Source organism: Arachis ipaensis, chromosome B8, assembly GCF_059453495.1.
Source record: "Arachis ipaensis isolate K30076 ecotype BB chromosome B8, ASM5945349v1, whole genome shotgun sequence".
NCBI lineage: Eukaryota > Viridiplantae > Streptophyta > Magnoliopsida > Fabales > Fabaceae > Arachis > Arachis ipaensis.
The window spans coordinates 55,227,492-55,251,180 of NC_142443.1; the positions used below are offsets into that span (position 1 = coordinate 55,227,492).

Below are 23,689 nucleotides of genomic sequence, written 5' to 3' on the forward strand. Positions count from 1 at the left end.
CTCTCTAGGTTTTAGGATTCCTAGTTTTATGCTATTGAGTTGGATATTACTACCTCCGTGAAGTCTTTATTATTCTAGTTTGTTTCCTATTTCCTTACTCCTTTAATTTCCATTTATCTTATTCACGAGTTACATATGAATATTTCTAATTTTGGGATTTAGTAATGCAAAGAATAATTTTCCATTTAATTTCATTATCTGTTTGCTTGCTTCCAATTAATTTGATTATTATGTCTTCTTTCTACCCCTTGAATATGTATATGAAATTGGCATCCATGTCAATGGAGTAGGCTCTTGATGATTGGATTTTTGACGGTTTAGAATTTCACAAATGAAATCTCGTTGAAGTATAGTCTCTAAACCAACAATAATCCTTTCATGCAAAAATTTGTTTGTCACAAGTACAAACCCCTAAAATCTATAAACCGAAGTATTTAAACCTCGGGTCGTCTCTCAAAGGACTTGCAGGGTAGTGTTCTTGTTATTGGTTATGGACTTGTTTATTTTGGGGTTTTGGATGAGGAATGTGAATAGTAAATGGTAGGAAAACTTTATTCACAAAATGGTCTTGGCAAGGTTTGGTTGTCAAGGGTCTTCATCATTATCACTAGCCACAAGTATGGTAGTTGCAAGGATTACTCCCACTTAGTCATCCTTAAATCGATTAACAAAGGAAAGTCAAGTGAGTTATATCAATCCTAGTCCATAAGTCCTAGCTTTCCACTAATTGGATTAATGAAGGCTAGAGTTAATGGCTATCAACTATCAATCAATTGGACACTAGTGACTCAAGAAATCCTAAGTTACCTTCTCAAGCCAAGAACATAAAATTCTAGTCTAACATTCTTCCAAGCATTTAATCAAACACTTGGAAGGCACAAAAGAAAAGTATAGTCAATCACAACAAGAATGAATTCTAACTACAATTGAATGTAAAGAATTAACAACAACAATCAAGGAAATCACAATTATCATGAATTACCTCAAATTGCATTATTGAAAGAAAATAAAGAGAACAAGAGTATCTCAATTACAAAACCTAGAAACAAAATAAGAGAAATTACAACAAGAGAATAGGGATAGAGAGAAGAACCAAAGTGTAGCAATCATCAATTGAAGGTAGAAGTAGAAGGAGACTTGAATTAAACCTAGAACTATGAGATCCTAATCAAACCCTAATTCCTAATCCTAATTCTAGAGAGAAGAGAGAGCTTCTCTCTCTAACTCTAACTACTTCTAAAACTAAACTATGACTAATGATTAAAGTATATCGATTCCTCTTCAATCCTTGGCTTAAATAGCATCAGAAATGAGTTGGATTGGGCCCACAAGGCTTCTAAAATCGCTGGCCACGTGTTGCATTAAGTGAGTCATGTGCCACCAACAGCGCGTCCACGTACCGTGAGCGTGCGTGCCCCTATGCGCGATGCAACTATGGCAAATCTTATATCGTTTCGAAGCCCCAGATGTTAGCTTTCCAACCCAACTAGAACCGCATCATTTGGACCTCTGTAGCTCAAGTTATGGTCAATTAAGTGCGAAGAGGTCAGGCTTGACAGCTTTTTGGTTCCATCATTTCTTCATGAGTTCTCAAACTTTACATGCTTTTTCTTCATTCCCTTAATCCAATCTTTGCCTCCTAAATCTGAAATCACTTAACAAACATATCAAGGCATCTAATAGAATCAAGGTGAATTAAATTTAGCTATTTTAAGTCCTAAAAAGCATGTTTTCACTCTTAAGCACAATTAAGGGAGAAGTTATAAAACCATGCTATTTCATTGAATAAATGTGGGTAAAAGTTGATAAAATCTCCAAAAATCAATACAAGATAAACCCTACAAATGGGGTTTATCAGCTCTCAACTTGACTTTGGGGTTGATTAATATTTGGAGACCCTTGAGTTGGAAGACTCAAGAGTTAAATTGTAATTGGAAGTTGTTGGCTGGCTCTCTGGCCACTAACGCTAATCCTTCCTAGGGGAAAGGATTTGGACTTGCGAATAGAAGTTGGCTCCAAACTTGACTTTCCTTTATTAAGTAAGGGATGACCAAGTAGAAACAATAACCTATTACTATTAATCTTGGAAAATCCAATAAGGATAGAACTTCCGATTAATCTTCTCCTAGCCAAGGCTTTTTAATTTAATTACGTAAAATCTCTCATTTATTTTCATTGCTTTAATTTATAATCATTTATTTTTCATTCTCCAACTCTAAAAATTCTCTGAAAAACCCATAACCAATAATAACTACACCTCCCTGCAATTCCTTGAGAGACGACCCGAGGTTTAAATACTTCGGTTTATTTTTATTGGGTTTGCTTAAGTGACAAACAAGTTTTTGTATGAAAGGATTATTGTTAGTTTAGAAACTATACTTGCAACGAGAATTTATTGTGAATTCTTTACTAGTAAAAATCCGTTCATCAGGCGTTGCACACGCCCCAAAAGCCCAAGATCACACACTTAAAGAAGGCTCACCTCAAACCCATATTGAACCACCAAGTCAAGAATTGAATCATTAAGTGATGGATCTAAATCACTAAGAAGATTTGATGATTAACTGCGGAAGGTTTGATTAGGTTTTGTTTTAACTAAATTTTCATTTGAAGCTTAGGTTTTATTTTAGGTTTTAGTATAAAAGGAATCCTAAAAACTTACCTTTTGGTCGTTTTCATTTATAAGTTTTTTATTTTCATTGAAGCATGAGTCACTAATCTCTTTGGTTAAGGTTAGGAGCTCTATTGATTCCTATGGACTAATGTGATAGCTTTTCTATCTTGATTAATGCATTGATGTTTTCTTAAGAAAAAGTTTTTGTTCTTCATCCAAAAGATTTGAATATGTTGGAAAATAATTCTCTTCTGACTTTTATTCTCTTAATATTTTGAAAAAGTTAATTAATTGAATTAAGCTTGAAAACTTTTTCTCATTGTTCTTCAGTTTTGGACTTAGACTTGATAAGTGACATCAAATCAATCAAGTTTGGTTCTTAAGAATTGTGTAGTTTTTAAATCAGTGAACGTTCTTAACCTCTTGTCACAATTATTTGATGGATATCAGTGGCTAAGAGAAGGGATGGTTGAATCTTGGCCTCCTTTTATTTTGCTTTCAAACTAGAATTCTATTGAGACACTTTGAGTAGAAAATTGGAGAAACTTTGGTTTTGTCTCTTGACATGGTAGAAGCTAAAATAGTTTTGCGAGCAAGGTGTATTACAGTGAAGTAATACTGGATAGTAGAATCATGAGATACTTTAGTTCTATCTCATATAGTCCAGAATCAGAACAGAGAGGAGAAAGAGAAATGACATATAGATGTATCCTTGTTCAGCTACTCAGTGCAATGTAGCCTACATCCAGTCTCCATCACGACAATGACAGAATTTCACTATCTTTCAACAAAGATATATTCACCAATTCACCCTAGGATTCTAACCAATCCTATCTAGAATGAATCCAGTTTTTAACCCAAACTAGACTTGACTAGGAACTCACCCTAGCTTTCAACAGCAAAGTGCTAACCCAACTTGCAAAGAAATTCCCTTAGGATCATGACAACAAAACAAAAAAAACATACAAAGAATTTCTGGAATAAACTTATAGATCTTTTCTCCAAGTCTAACTCTCTGCCTTTCTCCGCTCAATGGCTTTTACTTACAAGCCTCACTATTTTGCTCTTTTACGTTGAAACACAGAAAGACTAGACTGAAACAATAGAATATTTAACAAGAACCATGAATGAACAGCTCAGTGAGCTATGGGAACCCAAATATTGTGCTCTCACTCCTTCTTCCAATCCTTGGTCGTTCACCCCTTTAATAGAGGAGTGAAGCTTCTAGGGCTTGAAACATGCTTCAGCACTTGTTGGTCTTCTTCTCCGAAAAAATCAAAAGTAGCAGCAGCATGACAGAGCAGAGAGGGTAGAGGCAGTGACTGATTCATACATGCAACCATACCTTCAATCTTCTCTTTCAATCATTTTCATCTTGCTTCTTCAATCTGGGCTGTGCATTCTTGCTTTGGCTCCAAGTCAGATTTTTGAAGGTTGATTAACAGTAAAGTTTCAGCATCTTCAACATTTTTAACTTTCTACTTCTATACATGCAAAGAGATGATTTCTTCATCAAGCTTCAATGAAACACAAATAATCCAGAAATACGTTTCTGATGATGCTTCGGAGTGATGTTTGCTTTTATCCCAAGCCTCTTTGACTTTCTTCTTCTTTGATGGAATTGGTAACTCACTTTTGGTTTCTTGATTTTGCCCTAGCTGCTTTCCCTTTTTCTTTCTTTTCTTCTGAGAAATCACATGGGGTTGGAAGAGAAAGAAGAGAGAGAAGGGAGAATTTGATTTCGGTGGTGTGAAGTAATTTGTTCAAATGAAATGAAACTTGAATCATTTAGTTACCATCTAAGTGAATGAATGGGTTTGGATGTGGACCACCGTTTGGACTTGTGTTTGAATATGGGCTAGTTTGCTTCCTTTCCTTCTTTCTTATAGTTCAACCACTCAAAGTTTAGATTGAGAGAGATGTTATAAGTACTCTGTTTAAGCTGAACCATTCTTGGGCTTGTGTTCATGCTTCTTGGGCCTGGTGTATTTATTTTCTGCACACTAAACAAAACAAATCACACAAATAATTGGCTTTCAACCGAATAATATTTAGTCATCATCTTAACAATATTTTAGTTCTTTAATCTTCACATTAATTAATCAAAGAATCGATAATTGATTAGGATTAGAGAAATTAAATTATCAAGAAATTAGAGTTTGATTACTTATGATTTGCCATAGATACATCATTACTTGATCAAGGTAAAAAGTAAAAAATATTTTTAATCATATTACTTTCTCAACCGATTTTAGTTTACTCTTATTTAATTCTTTGTTTTTATACTATTTGCTATTGAAACCCTAAGTTTGTGCTTGTCTGATTAGAATAATCAATTAACTATTGCTTGCTTAATTTATTAATCCTTATAAGAACGATAACTCACTCTCATAGTATTACTTGATATGACTCGCGTAGTTTTAAAAATCGGCACAAGTAAACTCTTCAATTCTCTTTCTTTCTTTCTTTCTCTTTTCTTTTTAATGTTAGAGCTTTTTTTTCTTATGATACTAATATAGTAATTAATGTGTTACTTATGAAGGAAAAAAAAATTTGTAAGGGAGGGAGAGAAAGTAACGTGGGTTTTTTTGATGAGATAAAAATGAAAGGAAAATTATTTTTTTTTATCATTTATTTTTTATAATATTATCCAATTTTGATGAATTAACCATGTAGTGAAATTAATTTAAATGTGGTTAGAAAGAAGAAAGGGAGAGAAAAGTTCCTTTTTCTTACTTGCTGGCCATGAATAATATTTCAACATGTGATGGATAAATTAGAGATATGTGGTCGAATTTGTGCGAAGGGTGAAATTAGATGTTATTTGATGTCACTTTGATGACTTAATCATTCTTATCTCCGAGTTAATTCACCACATAGTGAATTAACTTGTGGTGGATGAATAAAGAAAGGAGGATGAATATACGAGTGAAAAAAATATTGTTACGATAAATTCTTAAAGAATAATTATTAAAAGTGATAATTTTTTTATTATTTGTTTTTACTGTATCAGATGAAGCAGATAATTATACCGGTATGAATAATGGGGTATCTTATATTATCTCAACTCCAAAATATTTCTAAAATAGAATTATTCTCCATATCTAAACAATTTTAGCATCCAAGTTTATCCAAGTAATTTAGAGGCACGCGTTTCTTCTTGTTTAAAATTCACATATGCGCATAGAGCGTCTTCTTCTTCTTCTTCATCTTCTTCTATGCGTTCCTTCTTCTTCATATGTTTTCTTCTTATCGTCATTTTTTGTTGTTGTTGCTACTGTATTTTTTTTTCTTTTCCTCCTTCTCTCCTTGGTGAAGAAGCAGTAGAAGGTGAGGAGGAAGAGTTTTGAATTCTACAGAACAGAAATGAACCGAAATTATATTTAGAAATGAACTGAAATTATATTTAGAATGAACTAAAATCATTAAGTAATTTCGGTTCATTCTAGATATAATTTCAGTTCATTTCTGAATATAATTTTAGTTCATTTCTTAGTGAATTATTTTGTTATGATTCTTCTTGTTTCACTATCTTGAAAAGAATAAATCCAAGAAAAAGAGAAAAAAATCAAACAAAAAAGAAGATATAAGAAGAAAAAAATTTTCAAAACTTCTCATCATGTTCTTCTTTTCTTGTCTTGTTCATCTAATCAAATAAAGAAGAAGAAACACATAATACTGCAAAATTACTTGATGGATTATTTGGATGTGTTTTTGTTCATGATTCAATTTTTTTGTGTGTTTGTTTTCAAATTGAGTTTGTGTGTCGCAATCATTAAGTAATTTTGATTTATTCTGGATTTAAATAAGTTGCATTTAGTCTGTGCTTATTTTGAAACGAGTTTACATTCTGAATTTAATTTTTGGTTCATTCTAAATATAATTTCAGTTTATTTATGAATATAATTTCGGTTTATTTCTGTTCTGCACAATTTAAAACTCTTTCTCCTCACCTTCTACTGCTTTTTCACCAGGGAGAGAAGGAAGAAAAGAAAAAAGACAGCAATAACAACAACAAAAGAATGACGATAAGGAGAAAAGACGTAAAGAAAAAGGAACGCGAAAAAGAAGGAGGAGGAGGAAGAAGGCGAAGAAGAAGGCGCAGAAGAAGAAATTCTGTGCGTAAATGAGCGTGAGAAGAAGAAGAAGAAGAAGAAGAAGAAGAAGTAGCACATGTTGTAACATCCTGAATTTTTAAAAGTTATATAATTAATTATTTATGAGTTATTATATTATATTAAAATTTTATTTTTAAAAAATTATAGTTAATAAAAATAATTAACTACAATTTTATAATTATTGAAATTTAATTTAATTATTATTTATTTTATTAAATTTAAATTATTTATCAGAAAATTATAATTTGATAAAACAAAAATTAAATTGATTATTATTATTATTATTATTATTATTATTATTATTATTATTATTCAAAAAAAAAAAGAAGGAAAAGAAAGTGGCCAAAAGGCCATTATTATACATATATGCCATTGTATATATTTATTATATATATACAAAGTAAAGATAAAGAAAGCCAAAACATGGCTTTAATATATATATATATATATATATATATATATATATATATATATATATATACCAATAAGTTGATTCGATATTTCACTATCAACTTCTTGGCCTAAAAAAAGGAGTTTTTCTCTATAAAATCGGTTGATTAGAATAAGATTTTATCCTTTAAGAGCCGTACATGCATCTTTTGATGCATACGGTTCACAAAAGATCGCAAAAATAAATTAATGTGTAGATTTCAACCCCTTTTTTATTACTTTATGACTCTTTTCTAGAATAGACTTTTTAGAATTTCTAACGAAGGGAAAGGTCTTTTTCTTACAATTTTTTTTCAATAAAGAAGACTTTTGAGCCCTTCTTTTATCCATACATATAGAATGTATTTAACTTTTTGAACTAACTCCTCATTGATGTATTGTTTTTATCGAGATCAAATCTAAATAAAATTAAATCACAATGTAATTTTCTTGTTTCTGAATGGGCTTCTTCAATTCTTTTCTTTTAGGTTTCTGAATATATATATAACCTTGACAACACATATTCACTTTATCAAAACTCATTTAATCATCATCATTCATTCATTTTTAATGCCATAAGAAAGAAAAAAGAAAGAGAATCGAGAGAGAGGAGCGTGAGAATCTTTATGACCGTGGTTCTTCCAATCTCGATTTTTTGAGATTCATAATTCCAATAAAAAATCTAATCCGATAAAAGTATTCGTATCTTCTTTCTCTTTGTGTTAGCGTTACTTTTATTTGGTACAAATTGACGATAACGTAGCTTCTCTTCCCTTTAAGTTCGGTCAATTGGAGTTTTAGGAGGTACAAGCGATTTCTGACGTTTTCTTCAGCGATTTGCTCAGAAAGTTTTTTCGGAGCTTCCGTTGTTTTGATTTTGTACGGAGGTGGGGTTTGGTAACTTTATAATAATTAAATGTGAATTTGATAAGTGAATGTTGATTTGGTTGATTATTGTTTGAGTTTGAATGAGTTAATTTGGTTGAATTATTGTTGTTGATTGTGATTTATTGGATCGGCTATATATGAACGGCCAGTTGGGGTGTTTTGGTGAATTTTGGGCTGGAATATCGTTGAAAATAAAGTATAAATTTAGTGAGATTTGATGGTCGAGGGATTAAATTAAAAGTTACAAAGAATCGGTAACCGAGAAACTCGAGAACGAATTAAAATAAAAGTAATATTTTGAAAGGAAAGGACTAAGGATTTCGGTTTTGATATAAGAAAAAGATTAGTAATTAAATTGTATTTTTCAGGGGGGTAAAAATGGGTATTTTGTAAAAGATCAGAGTTATTTTTATAAATATGATAATAAGTGGGGGTTCAAATATAGTTTTATAAAATATCAAAGTTAAAAATAGAATATTAAAGAGTTCGTGATTTAGAAAGTAATTAATAAAAGTTTAAAAATAAGATTTTATAAACTAAGTTTTAAAAAAAGATTATAAATATTATTTTAAATACTTCTTTAAAATTATTCATTTATATTAAAATAAATTATTATTATAATTAGTATTTCTCAAAGATATTATTTTGTAAGAATATTATAATGTGTAATATTAATGAGTAAGCAAGCAAGCAAAGTAATCCTAAAAGTTTTAGAGATTGCAGACTTAATTAAAGAACTTTATAATTCTTTTCCATAAGACACTTAGGGAAAGGCAAGGGAACAATGTGAGGATGATTTATATGATGAACGATAAGAAAGAAAAAAGAAGAAAGAAAAGAAAAGGAAAGAAAAATATTAAAGAAACCTCTGCCACAGAAGAGAAGAGAGAAAAGATTAAAAGAATCTAAAGAAACCTCTGCCACAGAATAGTAGAGAGAAAAGATTAAAAGAATCTAAAGAACTTCTGCCACAGGAGAGCAGAGAGTAGGAATAAAAGAAACGAAAGAAAGAACGAGCTAAGATGATTATGTACCTGCTGAAAACGAGTAGAGATATGGTGGTGAATCCACCGAGAGTTACTTCCAGAGATATATCGGCCAATCCAGGGGATGGTCGCACCTGTAAGACAGAGATTGCTTACAGAGGTTATCGTTACTTACATTGGCTAGAGAGAGCCTCCCCTGTAAGACAGAGGTTGCTTACAGAGGTTATATTTGCATACATTGGCTCAAGAGAGTCACACATGTAAGACAGAGGTTGCTTACAGAGGTTATGATAATGGAAACCAAACTCAGACAAAGGTTACTGAGTTGCGTCGGGAGTGAGACGAAACCGACAGATGAGTTTATTACATGCACTAGGGATAGACATGCATGATACTTGTTTGTTCATATTTGTTTGTGAGTGTGTTTTCTATGATTGTGTGTGCTTGTGATTGGATTTTGTGTTCTATAATTGTTGAATTGGCTCATACTTTGTTGACTATTATTGCTGACCAAGTATATATAAAATGGATATAACTATACACCCCGATCCTATTAAGAACTCCCCAGTTCTTACCCCCTATTTTCACCCCCTTTCAGCTACAGGTGCGAAGGTTTAGTGCGGAACTACAGGAGCATAGAAGATTAAGTTTATGAGTTAAGTTCTTAGATTTTATTTTCCCCTCGTCGTTTATCGTTTTGGTTTTTTTTAAGGGGGATAGGACTTGTATTTAAGTATCTTGAAATAAGTCTATGTAAATAATGCTATGTGAATATATATATTTTTGTGATTAAATGATTAAAGTAAAAACTTTTCGTTTTCTTAACTAAAGTTTCGGTTCGTATTCACGAAGGCTCAATATTAAATAAACATAGTATATAATTAAAGGAATAGAGGTAAGTGACGCCTGGACTTTTAGTACGATCATGAGATGCTAAAACTTAGGGTGTTATATTATGTAATCACGCTCTTTTAATGATAGTAATTTTTGTTGGTGTTGGACCTATTTGGATAAACTTGGATGAAAAAATACTTAAATGTGTAACAATCCTGTCTAAAATATTATTTTAAAGTTATACAGATCAAGGTAAACTATAATTCTCGAATTTCACAAATTTCAGTAGCAAAAAATCCAAAAAAATTATATTAGAAAAAATCATATTCTTACATTTGTCATAAAAATACAATCTGTTATAGGGCAATTTACCCTTTTAAATAAATTGGCCATCAATATTACCAGAATACACATTTTGTAAAGTGGATATCGAAATACATTTTTTCCATAAATTATGTAAACTGCGACAGGAGTATCGCGGTTTACAAATGTACGTAATCCGCTACAGGGGTATCCGGATTACGTTGAAAAAAAACATCACATAATGCGCGGTATAGGTGTCGCGGTTTATGTGTGTTTTGGGTTTTGTGCATAAACCGCTACAGGATGTCGCTGTTTATGCTTTGTCAACTTTGTCTATACATACCAAGCAAGATAGGGAGAATCATTTGAGAGAGTCATTTTCATTCTTTGACTAATAAGATGTATAAATTACTATAAAATATGATCACTATTGAATATAATTTACCTATAAATACCAAGCAAGGTAATCACTATAAATTAAAAGTACCTTGTTAACTACAAAAGTAATCACTATTAAATATAATTTTAAATATCAATTGTAAAATCATCTAATAATAATATTAAATTCAAGGACATATATAAAAAATAGTCTAATGCACAAGTATATTTCGTGGTAAAATAAAATCTAAAATGAATTGTATTTAATATAATATAAATAATTTAATCTGATAATTGTATTAAATAAACAAAAATATACATAAAAAATTTACAATGCATAAAAATATACATCAAAATAGAGTTGAAAGATTAATTTTAATGGACAAAAGTACAATTTAAACCTTACAAACTCACTGATAGCATACATAATATTCTTATTCATTAAAAACAATCTTTCTTATATATTTTGATATTTACAATCTTTCATTCTTTTATAAGTATTTTTGTGTACAACAAACTCTTTTATGTATAGTCTTTTCCATTTATTCTATATATATATATAGGGACGGATCTATGTGTGGCACTTTGGGGCAATTGCCCCCATTGAATTTTTAAAAAATTAATACCAATTATATATGTGTAGAGAATTATTTTCATTATAATAATTTATTTGTCCCCACACTTCAAAAAAAATTATGTGTAAAAAATATTTATATTATTAGATATTAATGTAATAATAAAAATTATTATATTATATAAATTCAAAACAAATATTAATAATAACTAATAAAAATTTAATTATTTAATTCCCTATAGTTAAGCTTAACTTTTTAAATATAAATGAGATTATTAGTATTTAATATTTTTTTTATAATATATATCATTTATTTAATTCGTTAAAAAAATGTTTATTATAGTATTATAAAATGTTAACTTTTCAATTAAATATCAAAAAATTATTTAATATTTATTTAATAGAGAAAAATATTATTTTGTCTATATCTACATATAAAGATAATTGTGGTTGTTTGATTTGAATTTTTATTTTTTCACAAATTTTTTGTCTTTCTCGCATAATTTTAGAAAAAATTCAGACACCAAAATAAAAAATTGTCAAAATTTTAATTTAGTTCATTTGAGTTATATTTTTTATAAACTTTTTAGCTATTAAGTTATAATTTTTTTTTGTATCATATAAAAAATAATCAATATAAATATAATTTGACAGATATTAAATGCTTGACTAGGCACAAATATTAATAATAAATGTAGCTCATACAATATTACCGAAATATTGAAATAAAAAAAAACTAAATTACTGTACTTTTAGATGTATTAATTATATTTATTTATTAAAAATTTGATTAACTAATATACTCCAAAATTTAAATATCTAAATATATTAATATTAATATTTTTTATTATTTTGCTATATTATTTTGCCCCCACTTCTAAAATTTTCTAGATTCGTCACTGTATATACCTAAAACTGGTAAGACACTTTTGCATACATTCAAGAAGGGTTTATTGAGAATCTTTCCCTCTTTAGATTTAACATTAGCCAATTCCTTCAAAGGCATCTGGAATACCTGTCCTTCCACCAAGTTCCTCTTCTCCTGTAATCATTCATCAATAATCTTGGACCATCTAATTATTATATTCATTATTTACTAGCTCAAAGCAATAATAAATATAATAATGTTATTTATATTACTTTTTTTATTAATTTATTATTAATTTAATATTGATGGTAATTAATTATAATAAGAGTACATAAAGAGGACATCAAATTAACCATAAATTTTTTTTTTCAATTTTTTATTTTATTTATTTAAAATTTTAAAAATAAGAAGAACCAATTTTATTTTTTCTAAAAAATATTTTGTAGTTAACTTGATATACTCTTTATATACTCTACTATAATTAATTATTGTCATTATTAAATTAATTAAAAATAATTTAAATAACAAATAATATCAATATTTTTCACTTTACTAATATATTATGTGCCATTTAAAATCAAAATACGCAAAAATAATTAATAACTAAGTAAATAAATAAATGATTCAATTGGAAAACGCACCATCTAATAATTTAATTCAATTGAAATATATTCCGATCAAAGAATGAAAATGACTCTCCTCAAATGACTCACTCCCTATCTTGCTTGGTATGTGTAGGCAAAATTGACAAAGCATAAACCGCGACACCCTTGTAGCGGTTTATGCACGAAACCCAAAACACACATAAACCGTGACACCTCCTACCGCAGATTATGTGATGTTTTTTCCAAATATCTCTGTTGCAGTTTACATAGTTCATGGAAAAATGTATTTCAGTATCTATAAAATGATATAACAATGATATAATATTATAAGGAGAAAACACGTGAAAAAAAGGAACGCCAAAAAGAAGGAGGAGGAGGAACGCAAATAAGAAGGTGAAGAAGAAGAAGCTACGTGCGTAAACGAACATGAGAAGCGCGTGTAATCACGCTCTTTTAATGATAGTGATTTTTGTTAGTATTGAACCTATTTGGATGAACTTGGATAAAAAAAAATATTTAAATGTGTAGCAACCCTGTCTGAAATATTATTTTAAAGTTATACCGATCGAGATAAACTATAATTCTCGAATTTTGTGAATTTCAATAGCAAAAAATCCAAAAAAATTATATTAGAAAAAATCAGATTCTTACATTTGTGTAAAAATATAATCTATTATAAAATGATATAACAATGATATAATATTATAAGATGATAACAATATACTATATTTTGGAAGAAAAAAGAACCATAAAAACATGACATCTCTACCTAATTGGTTTTAGAAAAATCCATTTTCAGTATAAAAATTAATTAATTAAAGAAAAGAGATTGTATCACAAATGCAGCTGACATGGTAAAATATTAAAATGCTTGATATATATCTAATTAAAGTCTATGGTAAGAAGAGATTGATCTCTTTTTTAATATATTATAAATAAATATAAAAGAAGTTGATTTATTTCTATTTTACTGTTTCCAATATTTATGAAGTGACAATCCGAGTCATTTAATGACTTATTTCTAAATAACTATATATAGTGTATATGATAACATTTGATCATTTCCAGCATATAGGCATGATTTTATTAAGTTCACAAAATTAATGCCTTTCAAATAGCTGTATTTAGCACCAACATGTTGCACTATATGATAAGAAGGAAATTTTCAAATCTTGGATATGACAATTGTGATAAGATCTCTTAATTCCAGTCATAATGAGATTAGAACAATAGCTATTATGTATACATAGTACCTTAAAAACAATGAAAATAATAAACTTTTCATATATGGCAGTTAGTCTAGTAAAAGAAAAGATTGGATCAATGATTATGTTGTCACACCCACAATAATAAACTCCCCTATAAAATCAACACATCATAGCCTGATACAAAAATCAATTACTCCAACTCTCCTCTTATATATAATTTGGTTCCTTGAAATTCTCTCTTGACAATTTGACATAGCTATGGCAGATGAGGTGGTTCTACTAGATCGCTGGCCTAGCCCTTATTGCATGAGGGTGAGAATTGCATTGGCGTTGAAAGGTGTGATATGTGAGATCAAAGATGAAGATTTGAGTAATAAGAGCACTCTATTGCTACAAATGAACCCAGTTCATAAGAAGGTTCCGGTTCTCATCCACAATGGAAAACCTATTTGCGAGTCTCTTATTATTGTTGAGTATATTGATCAAGTTTGGAATGAAAAACCTCCCTTGCTTCCTTCTGACCCTTATCAAAGGGCTCATGCTAAGTTTTGGGCTGATTTTTCTGACAAAATGGTATGCCTTTATGTTCTTCAGCTTAAAATTAAAAGTTATTGTTTATTTGAAAGTCAGTGGTGGTCCTTGGTCAACTAGACCTGTTGAGTTGAGGAATAATGTGGGTAACAAAAAAAAAGTTAATTATTGTTTATTTGAAAGGAATTTATATAATAATTCTAAAAACATATATATGATTTTAATTATTCATATAAAAACTAATGTTCAGAACTTATCTTTTCAATCCGTATTAAAAGTAATTATTTTTCGAGTAATGCTATATGTATATTAAAATTAGCTACCAAAATCAGCCATTAGTATAAAATACATGTTGGAATACAAATACATATTGAAAATAAATTAAACCATATATGTATTTATACACAAATATATTGATAGTTGATTTTAGTGTACAAATAACATTTTTGTTATTTTTCTCACTTATTGAGTTATTGATATGTCTTTCTTTTGACATGTCATTTTACGTTATCAATTTTTTTAGGTAATTTATAAATTTAAATGCTCCTTGAGTTTGGAGACACAAGTACGTGCCTTTTGTGAGCTGATTAGTGCCGAACTTACTTAAATTTTTTTTAATAATATATCATGATCATGATATTATCACTACGCAATACTGACGATGTTTAATTATTATATAATTGATTCCAGTATCTAATTACTATATAATACACCTAATCAATAGTTTACAAATTCATTAAGAGTGATATATTGGTAAAGGGATTAAGTATGAACAAGTTTGTTTTCATAACAAAATGGTGGCTATTATATTAACCCAAAAATTATATTTGATTGAGGTTATTAGCATCTTTCTTTCTTTTTCCTTTATCATATATAGTGCTTGTTAATTATAATAATAATATATGACTAGCTTAGTATCTTTTTTCATTGTATCAAATAGATATTGAACAAGTCAATGAGCCTATTGACCTCAAAAAGAGAAGAGCTGGAGGTTGCCACAAAGGAATTCAAAGAAAACCTAAAATTGTTGGAAGAACAACTAGGAGACAAGCATTATTTTGGAGGTGAAGAACTTGGTTTTTTGGATGTAGCACTTCTTCCAATCATAACTGGATTTAAAACTAGGGAGATTTATGGCAAATTCAAGATTGAAGATGAGTTCTCAAAGCTTTTTGCTTGGGCCAATAGGTGCCTTCAAAAAGAGAGTGTTTCCAAGTCAATTCCTGATCAAGAGAAGATGTATGGTTTAATTGTGGAGATGAGAAAGAAGTTTGGAGTTGAGTAGGTTCGATCATTGATCTTTTGGTACTTTATCTTTCAAATAAATTTTGATGAAATAAGAACCTAAATGCTTTCAAGCATTTTAGATATATCATGGATGTGATTGCGAAAAAAAAATCATGATTAAACTTTTTCATATATTAGTTTAAATTTTAAATCAATTATTCAATTACTATTTTTTTTTATATTCAGAATTTTGAAATGGACTAAAAAAAATCATTTGGATTTATGATTTTTGTTCCGGCAAAATATGGTGATCAATCACATGCTTATAAACTATTTAAATGTTGTTGTTATGCAATTTATCATTCACTTATAAAAAACATAATAATTGAAAAATTGCGCATATTAAATAAAAATTAATTATTTTCCGACATACACAAAAGTAAAATAAAGTTACCAAATAAGTTGAACTTATGCCAAAAAAAATCAACACATTTTCCATAATTAGTTTCCTATGCAATATAAGTGAAACAAATTCAAAATGAATTAACTCAATTTTCCGAAGTTCTTCAAGCGAAATGCGAATAGTTGCAATTAACTTTTTTGTATGAAATGCATTTTACTTTTAAAATTAGTTTTAGTATAAAATATATGTTAAAATATAAAATATTTATTAAAATGAGTTAAACAACTTATATATTTATACACAAATATATAATAGTTAAATTTAATAACTGATTTAATTTTAATGTATACATAACATTTTTAGTTGCGAAATACTATTTGTTGTGCATATTTACAATTTTTTAACCTTTCCATATGTTTGAAAATAATGATATTTTTAATTTAAATAATAAAAAGCTGTATTTTTTAAATCCAAATGATCAATATTCAAATGGTCTCTATGAGCAAAGTTTTAACTATTTAATATCAAACACGTTAGTCAAAGTGATAGAATGTATCTAATTTTCTATACGATAAAATATATTTTTAAAACTTAAAATGAAATTTTATTGTACTGTCACTAGACGGGCGATGTTATATAGAATAACATATTGAACCACAAAAAATAAGTATGAACATAAGTTAAGCATGATAAAAATAAAGATATTAATATAGATAAGTGATTACACACATATGTGTAAAGAGGAGTGGAGCTCTTTAGTAAGAAAGGAGGCAATGTCTCCTAAATTTTAATTTTTCATATAAATTATATACAAATTTTAGTATAACCCTTAATCTTTTTATTTTAGTCTTATTTTATTGTGAAAATATTTTGTTTTTATCTAATATTTCATTTAACTCTGTTCCTGTACGTAGATAAAATAAAGAATAAAGATATAAAAAAAATTAAAATAACACCTTTGTAAAAAAGATAGTAGAGTCTCGTCTCAAGTGGTATGATCACGTGGGTAGAAATAGATTAGCAGAGCACCTAATTAGAAGGATTGATAAGATGAGACAGCAGAAAGTGGTCAGATGACAAACAATAAAAGAATATCTAAAAGATTATATATGAGGTGATCAAAGAAGATCTAGGTGTTAACAATTTCATTGTAGACATGATATATGATAGATCATAACAACATCATTTAATTTATGTAGTTGATCGCACTTGATAATATCAACTAAGAAAATTTTAAGGATAATAGTCAAAATAATTTTTATGGGAAGAAAACCTAAAGTACCATACCCTCAGAAGCCCCAAAAGGAGACCAAGGACGAGCACTGCTCATAGTCCTTGGAAGGCTTTAAGAAGTCGCAAATCAATATTTTTTTTGTTGAGGTTTTGGAGCAATGGTCTCTCTCTACTAGAAGAAACCTCTCCGATGCTGGGAAAGGCGAATTGATGTTGAGGTTACAGAAGGATTACATGATTATCAAAGTCCTTAAACCTCCACTACCCCCTAACAAAGGAGGTACTTCTATGTAGAGTACAATACTAAAGCCTCCTCCCTTGGTGAAAACTCATACAGTTTTTTCAGACATCAAACTTAAGTTTGGTGTTGGGCAGTCACCACCCACCAAGGAGGAAGGTCCCAAAAGGAACATGCATAAGGAATAGAGAAACAATACAATCCCTACCCTAACAAGCAAGGAGAATCAAGCTGATAACAATAAAAGAAAGCTTGTTAGGAGAAATTCAAATTTGAGGAAACTGATCTCCTACTTTTCTCCCTTGGAGTCATTTCTGCTAACCAACTGGAAGAAGAGGAAGAAAGTCAGCAATCGAGTGTCAAGCTAATGAGATTAAAGAAGCGCTTGTTAGGAGGCAACCCAACCATGAGTAAAGTATTTTTGTCCTTATTTCTTCTATTTGTTTTTATTCTAGTTTATTTTAGTTTATTTTTAGAATTCTTCCTTTCTTTTTAATGTTTGTGATCATGTGCAGTACTTAGAACAGAGACAAAGACATTTGGAGATGGACACAGAACACCCTGGATAGATCCTTTTGCTGGCATTGAATGCCAGAAAAGGAGGAAAATGGGTGTTCAACACCCATAGAAGACAAGAAACTGGCGTTGAACGCCAGAGAAGGACCACTCTGGGCGTCCAACACCCCTGACAGGCACAAGTCTAGCATTAAACGCTAGCCGGGGAGCAAGGCTGGGTGTTCAACACCCCAGAAGAACACAAGCCTGGCATTGAACACCAGACAGGGGGGCAGGGAACTCGAAGTTTGGAGCCTCCTCAGCCAGTGGGTCCCATCCTATACCCCACCCACTTCAAATTCAAACATGTCCCATTCATTCTTCCCTCCCATATTTTCTTTTCTTGAGGACAAGCAAACTTTTTAAGTTGGGTATTGCAGAGCGAGCTCTAGGTTTATAATATTATCAATGGCACCAAGAGAAGCTGAATCATCTTCATGGAAGAGTACAGCCTGAGGAACAGTAGCCACCATCACTAAGGTGGTTGAGTTTCATTCTCCTCCTATCTATGTTATTTCTATTTTCATTGCTCTTTAAATTACTGTCTGTTTTATGTTCTAATGCATGATCATATCTAGTCTTTTATTTCCGTTTAGACTTATTGTTCGTGCCTTGTTGTGATCATAAGATATCCATTGTATCCGTCACCATGCTTAAAAGAAATTTTTTTTTCAAGAAATAGTGCATAATTTTTGAGTATATCATGACTTATCTCCAAATATCTTTTTTGTGGTGGCCTTGCATTGATTTTCTGAATGTATGAATTAACTGTGCACATTTGATAGTGAAGTTAAGTGTATTAGCTCTTGAAGAATAGTGAATTTAGAGAAGTATTATTGACTCTCTGAAAAATCAAAAACATTGATTCTTGAAGCAAAAGAAATAGCAGAAAAAAAAAGAAAAGAAAGAAAGAAAAAAAAAAGAAAAAGAAAAAGCAAAACAAAAAGCAAAATAAAAATCCAAAAAGCTCAAAAAAAAAAAGGAGAGCTAGGATCCAAGGCTTTGAGCATCAATGGTTAGGAGGGTCTAAAGAAACAAAATCTTAGCCTAAAAAAGTTCAAATGAGCTGTTTTCTCTAACTATATGCTTGTGGTGTGAAGGTGTCAAGTAAAAATTTTGAGACTGAGTAATAAACCCCATTTGTAGGGTTTATCTTGTATTGATTTTTGGGGATTTTATCAACTTTTACCCACATTTATTCAATGAAATAGCATGGTTTTATAACTTCTCCCTTAATTGTGCTTAAGAGTGAAAACATGCTTTTTAGGACTTAAAATAGCTAAATTTAATTCACCTTGATTCTATTAGATGCCTTGATATATTTGTTAAGTGATTTCAGATTTAGGAGGCAAAGATTGGATTAAGGGAATGAAGAAAAAGCATGTAAAGTTTGAGAACTCATGAAGAAATGATGGAACCAAAAAGCTGTCAAGCCTGACCTCTTCGCACTTAATTGACCATAACTTGAGCTACAGAGGTCCAAATGATGCGGTTCCAGTTGGGTTGGAAAGCTAACATCCGGGGCTTCGAAACGATATAATATTTGCCATAGTTGCATCGCGCATAGGGGCGCGCACGCGCACGGTACGTGGACACGCCATTGGTGGCACATGACTCACTTAATGCAACACGTGGCCAGCGATTTTAGAAGCCTTGTGGGCCCAATCCAACTCATTTCTGATGCTATTTAAGCCAAGGATTGAAGAGGAATCGATATACTTTAATCATTAGTCATAGTTTAGTTTTAGAAGTAGTTAGAGTTAGAGAGAGAAGCTCTCTCTTCTCTCTAGAATTAGGATTAGGAATTAGGGTTTGATTAGGATCTCATAGTTCTAGGTTTAATTCAAGTCTCCTTCTACTTCTACCTTCAATTGATGATTGCTACACTTTGGTTCTTCTCTCTATCCCTATTCTCTTGTTGTAATTTCTCTTATTTTGTTTCTAGGTTTTGTAATTGAGATACTCTTGTTCTCTTTATTTTCTTTCAATAATGCAATTTGAGGTAATTCATGATAATTGTGATTTCCTTGATTGTTGTTGTTAATTCTTTACATTCAATTGTAGTTAGAATTCATTCTTGTTGTGATTGACTATACTTTTCTTTTGTGCCTTCCAAGTGTTTGATTAAATGCTTGGAAGAATGTTAAACTAGAATTTTATGTTCTTGGCTTGAGAAGGTAACTTAGGATTTCTTGAGTCACTAGTGTCCAATTGATTGATAGTTGATAGCCATTAACTCTAACCTTCATTAATCCAATTAGTGGAAAGCTAAGACTTATGGACTAGGATTGATATAACTCACTTGACTTTCCTTTGTTAATCGATTTAAGGATGACTAAGTGGGAGTAATCCTTGCAACTACCATACTTGTGGCTAGTGATAATGATGAAGACCCTTGACAACCAAACCTTGCCAAGACCATTTTGTGAATAAAGTTTTCCTACCATTTACTATTCACATTCCTCATCCAAAACCCCAAAATAAACAAGTCCATAACCAATAACAAGAACACTACCCTGCAAGTCCTTTGAGAGACGACCCGAGGTTTAAATACTTCGGTTTATAGATTTTAGGGGTTTGTACTTGTGACAAACAAATTTTTGCATGAAAGGATTATTGTTGGTTTAGAGACTATACTTCAACGAGATTTCATTTGTGAAATTCTAAACCGTCAAAAATCCAATCATCAAAATGGCGCCGTTGCCGGGGATTTGCAATGGTGTTATGTTATTGGTTATTGTACATATGTGAATAGTGTAAATAGTTTGTCTTTTGCTTGTTTACTAGATTTTGTTAGTTTTATTTTGTTTTTCCATAATGAATTCTCACTTTGGCTATGAGTTTGGCTCTAATTGTGTTGTAAGGAATGTGAACTTCAATGCCAACATGTACCAAGGATGGAACACTCCAAGATGGGAGGAGCCTCAAGGAATTGATCACTCCTATTGGCAACAACCTCCGGATACTTATAGGTATAATTTCCATCCTAATGCATGTCAACTCAATGGCTATGGTGACCCCTTTTGTGATAATCAACCACCATATGCCTATGAACCTTATCCTCAACATGATGCTCAACCATACTCACAAGCCTCTCCATACCAAGTATCCTCCTATGATCCATATCCACCACATGACCAATCACCTATATCACATCCTTGTGATCATTATGAGCAAGAACCTTTAGAACCACCACAACCCTATCAAGATTACTACCATGAACCACCTCAATACTCACCATCTCCATACCCTTACCAAGAAGAATCACCTTCCTACCATGAACCCTCTCTCCAAAACGATGAACCTTCCTACCCACCCCAAGCCCCAATAGACGATCCTCTCACTTTGTTACTTCAAGGACAAGAAGCTATGAAGCAGGATACACTTGAGTTTGTGACCAATTTGACCAAGGTGGTGCACACTTTAGCCCACCAATGTCTGAATACTCAAGGTGCTTCTATAGCCACATGTGGAACCGCAAAAGAAGAGCAAAGCACGAAGAAGAGATTGGAAACTCCGGTGGGGGATGAGAAATGCCATTTTGTATTGGAGCAACTAGAGGAAGCTATAATCATTGAAGAAAAAGAAGAAGTGGTTGAATATTTAGGAGACGTTAAAAGTCCAAGGGAATGTAGCACCATGGAGCATTCTTCCAAGAAGCTTGATATTGATGTTGAAGAGGGTGCACAACCTCTAAGGCATACCGTCGTTGGAGACTTGGAAGAGGTTTATCAAGAGATGGATTCAATCATGGATGAATTCCTCTCTACAATGGAATCCTCTCCCATTGGACATGGAGTTGAAATTATAGAAGAGTGTGCACAACCTTCCATACCCTTGATTTGCAATGAGAAAGAGAGTGAATCGAAAGAGAGCTACCAAGAGGAAAACGTTGGCATGGTGTATATCGAAATTGAAGAATATGAAGAGGTTGACCAAGAAATGGATTTATTCATCAATGAATTTCTATCCAAAATTTAACCACCTCCTATTAGGCAAGAAATCAAAGTTCTTGAAGACAACACCAAGCTATGTGATAAAAGGGGAAAGGTTGAAATCAAGGAAGCTCACAAAGAGGTGGAAATACACAAAGAAGAGCACAAGGAAGTAGACCTTGCATTGTCTAAGTGTGGGGAGGTCTCCCTTCCCGAGTCACCATCCAACACAACATTCAAGTGGGTAAAATTCTTATCCATAAGCTTTACTTTCTCGCTTGAATATAGTTTGATTGAAACGGATGGACAACTTAGAGCTCTTTGTGGAATTAAAAGCAAGAATGAGTTGTGTAGTGGTTGCGAGTTAGGAATTAGGCTCATTAAGGTCAAAGCTTCAAGGTATAGGAACGATGATTGGAAGAATACCACTTTGCATGGGTCTCGACGGAAGGCTAGGTGTGCTAAAGAGAATTCTATATGTCAACCACCCGGAAAGAAAAAAGTATGAAGATCAAATTGAAGACCGGTGCGAAGATAAGATATGGGACCCCGGATCGAAGAATGAAGACCAACTATGGGGACTCATATCTTGGGTTGAACTTTGCCCAAGCTTGGTGAAGACGGTTGGATATTCTGTCAACCAATTGAGAGGCAAAGACCCTTGGAGATTCAAGGATGAGTACAAACATAAGACACCATGACAATGAGCCCCTCAAAATGTCCAACTTAAGGACTTAAACTAAAAGTGCTAGGTGGGAGACACCCCACCATGGTAACCTCTTTCCTTTCTCTTTTGGTTTTGTATAATAAGTGATTTGAGTTGCCATTGTAGGTAGATTTTCATTTCATATTGATTTGTTTGTAAAGATTGGTTGTTAGTATGTTGTATTCATTAGTAGTAGATGAATAAATCCTAAAATTAAATTGCATTTTTGTGAATTGTTTGATATTTGATTGAATAAAGAAGAGTTTTGGACATTATAGGGAGCTCTTGGGCATTCTTTCTGCTTTTTGGGCAAAAAAAAAAAACGGCCATCGGTGCGCTAGCACGCTGTGCGCGCGCGCGCACATTACACTTCCGCAACTTCTGGTACAAAAACCAGAGAGTTGTGCCAGCATTGTGCTGGGAGCACAAGCTCATCCATGCGTAAGCGCGCTGTGCGCGCGCGCGCGGATCGTCCCTGCTGCATCCACGCGTGAGCGCGCTGTGCGCGCGCGCGCGGATTTGCACCCTGCTTTTCTCCTTCCTCCTTTCTCCTTCTTTCCTCTTCTCTTCTTCTTTCTTTTTCATTTTTTTTCTTCTTCCTCTCTTGAAAGATTTTTTTTCTTTTCTCTTTTAATATAAATAAAAAAAAAGAAAATTTTTTTTTAATAATAAAAAAATATAATAATAAATAAATAAATAAATAAATAAATAAAATACTAAAAAAAATTAAAAATATAAAAAAAAAAATTTTTTCTCTTCTTCCATTTCCTTTTTTCTATTACATTTGCATACTTTTATTCTTTGCATTTTAATTCTATTTGTTCTCATTTTATTTTCTAAATTTCTCATTTTAATAATGGTGTTGAATTCTCTCACTCAATTGTTGAGAATTTCTTGCATTTGTTTTGGTGCTTCATGACTTGTTACATTAATTGTAATATTTGTCAACACACAAGATTAGTGCTTTAGTCCTTCCTAATTCATTACCCTTTGTTTTTTTCTTATACCGCTTCATCATTGAGTTAGGATAGAATCAAATGCTTTCATGCGTATCAC

General features: G+C 31.2%; 1 protein-coding gene across 2 annotated transcripts; it reads left to right on the plus strand.

Moving 5' to 3' along the window:
- The first annotated feature begins 14,063 nt into the window (after positions 1–14,063).
- LOC107612316 (glutathione S-transferase U25-like) lies at positions 14,064–15,621 on the plus strand. 2 transcript variants are annotated; one of them, XM_016314081.3, is made up of 2 exons: positions 14,064–14,390; positions 15,289–15,621. In XM_016314081.3, the coding sequence occupies exons 1-2, from the start codon at positions 14,064–14,066 to the stop codon at positions 15,619–15,621; spliced, it is 660 nt and encodes a 219-aa protein (XP_016169567.1). The 2 variants fall into 2 exon arrangements, with proteins under 2 accessions (XP_016169567.1, XP_088352937.1); XM_088496811.1 differs by having other exon boundaries at positions 14,064–14,378; positions 15,277–15,621.
- The last annotated feature ends 8,068 nt before the right edge of the window (positions 15,622–23,689 follow it).

What these genes read in the sequence shown, in the direction of transcription:
- LOC107612316 (XM_016314081.3), top strand. Translation starts at nt 14,064, where the DNA reads ATGGCAGATGAGGTGGTTCTACTAGATCGCTGGCCTAGCCCTTATTGC. An exon ending in ACAAAATGGTATGCCTTTAT is followed by an intron (nt 14,391 to 15,288) that starts GTTCTTCAGCTT and finishes ATATTGAACAAG; the next exon opens with TCAATGAGCCTATTGACCTC.